Source organism: Labeo rohita, chromosome 22 (assembly GCF_022985175.1).
Source record: "Labeo rohita strain BAU-BD-2019 chromosome 22, IGBB_LRoh.1.0, whole genome shotgun sequence".
Classification (NCBI taxonomy): Eukaryota; Metazoa; Chordata; class Actinopteri; order Cypriniformes; family Cyprinidae; genus Labeo; species Labeo rohita.
In genome coordinates, this window is record NC_066890.1 from 15,300,369 (window position 1) to 15,305,347 (window position 4,979).

Consider the following 4,979-nt stretch of genomic DNA (forward strand, 5'->3'; position numbering starts at 1 on the left):
ACCTTTTAGTGACCTGGACCATATGCCCAGGGGGCAAGGAGGGGGCTTAAGGATGGGTGAAGGGGCAGATGAATGAGAACAGTGACTTGAGTTCGGAGAAATGTGTCAAATCGATTGAGAAAAACTAGGTGTCACATGATCCTTCAGAAATCATTATAATATGCTGATTTATTATTACAATTATCAATGATGGAAACAATTGTGCTGCCAGATTTTTTTTTTTTTTTTTTGGAACCGGAACCTGTGTTTTTTTTTTTTTTGTTTTTGTTTCAGGTTTCTTTGAATAACAAGTTTAAAAGAAATTTAAATAAATATTTTCTAACGTAATTTAAATCTCTTTTTATTATTTTAACACATCCTTGGTGAATAAAAGTTTTACTTTCTTTCAAAAAAAGAAATAATAAAATTTACTGACCCTAAACTTTTGAACAGTAGTGTATATTGTTAGAAATCCATTATATTTTTAATAAATGCTGTTTTTAACCTTTTATTGATCAAAGAATCCCCCCAAAAAGTATCACAGGTTCCAAAAAATATTAAGCGGCACAACTGTTTTCAACATTGATAATAAATCAGCATATTAGAGTGATTTCTGAAGGATCATGTGACACTAAAGACTGGAGTAATGATCCTGTAAATGTAGAATTATTTTAAAATATATTCACATAGAAAATTTTAAATTGAAATAATATTTCACAATATTACTGTTTTTTTTCCTGTATTTTTGATCAAATAAATGCAGCCTTGATTACCATAGAAACATCTTTAACAAAAAAACATTAAAAATCTTACTGATCCCAAACTTTTAGGCAGCAGTGTATATATATTTAATTATATAATAATAATAGGGATGTAACGGTAACAAAACTTCACGGTACGGTAATACCTCGGTATGACTGGCACGGTACGGTATTTATTGAATCATTTACAGGAAAAACAAAACTAATGAAGAGACTCGAAAAAAGTGCCAGAAGTGTTTATTAAACAGTTTACATGAGCACTGAACATATCAATTGCACACAAATTAGCAATCTATCTATAAACTTTGAAAAAAGAATCTTCAATTTTTCCATTTTAATAACAAAAAATTATTAAACCATGTAAAAAAATAAAGTTTCAATTTAGTATTCTTGAAAACTCAGAAAAAATAAAAATAGCAGCCTACTTATTGCAGCTGGCCCATGTGCTGAATGAGTATTTGAGAACACACACCTCATTCACTCACACACTCACTTATTCAGACAGAGACAGGTTTTTTTTAAGGAAAATTAGCATATCAACATTATCTGGTAAAAGCTGGGATCTCTGGGCATTTACAATGTCCCCTGCAACAGAAAAAACCCTCTCACTTGGGACTGAGGTTGCTGGGACAGAGAGATATGACTTGGCCAAGGTTGACAGCAGTGGGTAACGTTGTGCATTGTCTTTCCACCACTCGAGAGGACAAGCCATGAGTGAGATAGAGGTCTCTTTGCGGTACAAGTCAATTTCTGCATCAATCTGAGCAGTGTGCTGTGTTCTGCTGTCCCCTTGACTAAAAGAATCCCCAAGGAGATCTTCAAGAGCAGTCTTTTTGGATGGAGGAGAGACACCTCCCACAGCATGTGCTTTTTGTGGCAGGTCAGTTTTTGAGTGTCCAGCTACATGTTCATGGCTGCCTGGTGCTGCACCTTCCTCTTCACTAGGGTTCTGCAGAAGCAAGCAGAGTTACAAAAATTTTAAATGTTAGACACGCACACATAATTTTTGTAAATATTGGGAACTCTAAAAAAGTCACACACACAAAGTATTTTTAAACAAATACCTGGTTCTGCATCTGTGTTGCTTTTAACTTGAGCCTGTTGAAAATTTCATCCCTTTCGCTGTTATTCAGATGGGGGAGGGCCAGGAACCGGGGGTCCAACGCACTGCTCTCATACAGAAACTCTGCTTGCTCCCCTTGGTAACGGTCTGCCAAATCATTCAGTATTGCTGCCTTCATTTGAGAGACGGTGTTTGAGTCTACATCGCACGGTGCCATGCTCACTTGAATCATGTGTTGAGAGGTATGATAAGAGAGATTGTTGGTCGAGATTCGTCGCACAGCACAGTGGTTGCTTTTTTCAAGGGTGTGAGAAGTTTAACGATGTCCTCAGCATCTGCGATGTGAGCTGCGTCTAGACTGTCTATTTCACGTGCATTGCGCCTGACTTCAGAACTCAGTAGGGCTGCAGCAATTGCCTGTTGTTGCTCCAGGCAGCGCTCAATCATGTCAAGTGAGCTGTTCCACCTAGTTACTACATCCATTATCAGTTTATGTACTGGCAGGTTTAACATTTGCTGCTTGGAGGTCAGCACAGCTGTTGCAGTTGAACTGCGGTGAAAAAACGCTGCTACACGCCTCACTCTGCCAAGCAGACGACTGACACGGTTTACCTTCAAACCTGCCTGGGACACAAGATTTAAGGTGTGAGCAAAACACTTTACATGTGGGGACAGACCAGCCTCTTTCACCGCTACACCCATGTTTCTTGCGTTGTCAGTAACCACAGCGATGCCCTGGTGATTGTTGTTGTAAATCGTGTCAAGCTCCCACTCTGAAACAGCAGATTTTAACACCTCGCCTATGTTGTGTCCAGTGTGTGACTCAAAGAGTACCCGTGTCTGTAGGACAAAAGTTTTTATCTCCCATTCACTTGTCATAGCATGTGCTGTGATGGTAACATAGCTCTGAGTAGCTCGTGAAGTCCACCCATCTGTGGTGATTGAGATGCACTCTGCTTGTTTGAGGCTCTGTGCAACTTTCGCCCTTGTCTCTTTGTAAAGAGCTGGTAAAACAGTTTGACTAAAGTGTGGCCGCGACGGGATTTTATACTTTGGCTCCAGCATGTTTACTAACCTCTTAAAACCTTCATTATCCACCACCGAAAAGGGCCGTAGGTCTTTGGCTATATATTCACCAATGCATTTTGTGATTTCTTGTGCTCTCGCACTGTTGTGGGGGAGTGAGGCTGTAAACGCTTCTTTTATAGTCTTTTGGCCCGACTGGATTTTGCTCCTCGTATCTTCACGTAACTTTTCGGGGTGATGATTTAACAAATGACTCCTCATGTTAGTCGTATTCCCCGACTTGTATTTCACCACAGTCTGGCAGTGCCTGCATACCGTGTTTTCTTTGTCTGTCACCTTTTCTCCTTTCTCGTTTCTTTTCAGAGAGAAACCGAAATGCTTCCACACATCCGATTTAAAACCCGCTTTAGGTTCGACCATTTCCATCTCTTTTCCTTCGCCGCTACTAGCAGCACCCGCCATCTCCGCATTACTGGATCTGTAGCGACAACAGACCGCAAAGGATGATGGCCACGCCTGGGCTGATGGGAATTGTAGTTCCCGCTACCTCCCGTTCGCTCCATTCGCCTGAGCAAACTTTTCTCAGAAGACCTATCGTTTTATCGAGTCATGCGACCATGGTAGTATCGAAAAAAATTGCTATTGCGGTACGACAGTATTTACAATACCGTTACATCCCTAAATAATAATATAATAATAATCTTCAATTAACAAGCTACAGGTTGTCCAAAATGCAGCTGCTAGAGTCCTTACCAGGTCAAGAAAATATGATCATATTAGCCCAGTTTCACAGTCTCTGCACTGGCTACTTATTAGACTCCGCATCAGCTATAAAATATTACTTCTTACCTATAAGGCCCTTAACAGTTTAGCTCCTGCGTACCTAACTAGTCTTCTATCACGCTACAATCCATCACGCTCCCTAAGGTCACAAAACTCTGGACTGTTGGTAGTACCTATGATAGCAAAGTCCACTAAAGGAGGCAGAGCTTTTTCACATTTGGTTCCCAAACTCTGGAACAGCCTTCCAGATAACGTTCAGAGTTCAGACTCTCTCTGTTTAAATCTAGATTAAAGACTCATCTCTTTAGCCAAGCATTCAAAAAGTGCATCTCATTATCTTGTACTGTCCCTATTTGTTCCTCTGTTTCTGTAACTAGGAATTACACAAGCTTCAGTGTGGATCCAGAACACTTAAGAAGAGATGATGCCAATCCCTCAGAGGACCTCAGATGATGCAAACCCAGAAACAACATACAGCATTACTGAATTTTGTTATAAGTTGAGTGCAGCATATAATTCATTACTGTTAATAGTGTTCATTGTCTGTTTGATTATGTCATTAACTGATTTTTACCATTCATCTCTGCCATATGTACATCAACTTGACATAGTCAGCACTAGTAAGCCACTACTAAATATATTGTAGAAACTTTAATTTTTCGTAGAGCTGTTTTGCAATGATTTGTATCATTGGATCGAAAAGCGCTATACAAATAAACTTGAATTGAACTGAATTAAATGGAAAAAATAAATAAATAAATAAATTAAGTAACAAATAGATTTTTTAAACTATTTACTTAAATAAAAAGGAGATTTACCCAACTACTGACAGCTGTTCTTTGTTAATCCATAAAATTACAATTATGTAATGTTATGGCAAGTTTTTAAATCAATGTTGTGTTATGGGACAGTGTGTTGGGAAAGTTACAACAACGTGCAACTACACTGACAGCTGTGACAAAACTTAGTTTATTAGCTACACAATATCATTGCCACATGCTAACTATGCCTATTAGAAGCTTAGAAAACATTAAAATCATTAAAATATTGGGGTTTTTTTTACAATGCTTCACGTAAACAACTTAGACACTATGACGAAAAAAAAAAACCTAATGTTAAAAAAGCCTTTTTTTCTTTTTTGGAGTGGTCACATGTGGCTGATTTCTTTCAGGAAGGATGAGGTGCTAATAGAGCATGTGCAGTATGAATATCATCACTGTTGCTCATTCCTGATTGAAGAAATAAGCCATGTTGTAACTGCCTCTCATTGCAACCGTCCCCACTCTTCACTAAATATTCCTGCAGAGTTTTGCTCCAACCTTGATCAAAGTAACTCTCTAGGACTGTATTTGAAATCGCCCCCTATA

The 4,979-nt window shown here is 38.7% G+C and overlaps 1 protein-coding gene across 2 annotated transcripts; it reads right to left on the reverse strand.

Moving 5' to 3' along the window:
- Positions 1–910: 910 nt before the first annotated feature.
- LOC127153347 (zinc finger BED domain-containing protein 4) lies at positions 911–3,312 on the reverse strand. Of its 2 annotated transcripts, none has more exons than XR_007825259.1 (2): positions 1,805–3,312; positions 911–1,689 (listed from the first exon to the last, which is right to left on the reverse strand). XR_007825259.1 is itself a non-coding variant. In XM_051094383.1 (2 exons), exons 1-2 carry the CDS (start codon positions 2,033–2,035, stop codon positions 1,234–1,236), a joined length of 687 nt encoding a protein of 228 aa, XP_050950340.1. In that variant the 5' UTR covers positions 2,036–3,312; the 3' UTR covers positions 914–1,233. The 2 variants fall into 2 exon arrangements, 1 of the variants encoding a protein (XP_050950340.1); XM_051094383.1 differs by having other exon boundaries at positions 914–1,689.
- Positions 3,313–4,979: the final 1,667 nt, after the last annotated feature.

Excerpts from the sequence above, each read along its gene's own strand:
- LOC127153347 (XM_051094383.1), bottom strand. The coding sequence starts at position 2,035 with ATGATTCAAGTGAGCATGGCACCGTGCGATGTAGACTCAAACACCGTC. Across the intron at positions 1,690-1,804 it reads CAACACAGATGCAGAACCAG|AACCCTAGTGAAGAGGAAGG; the intron begins GTATTTGTTTAA and ends TTGCTTCTGCAG.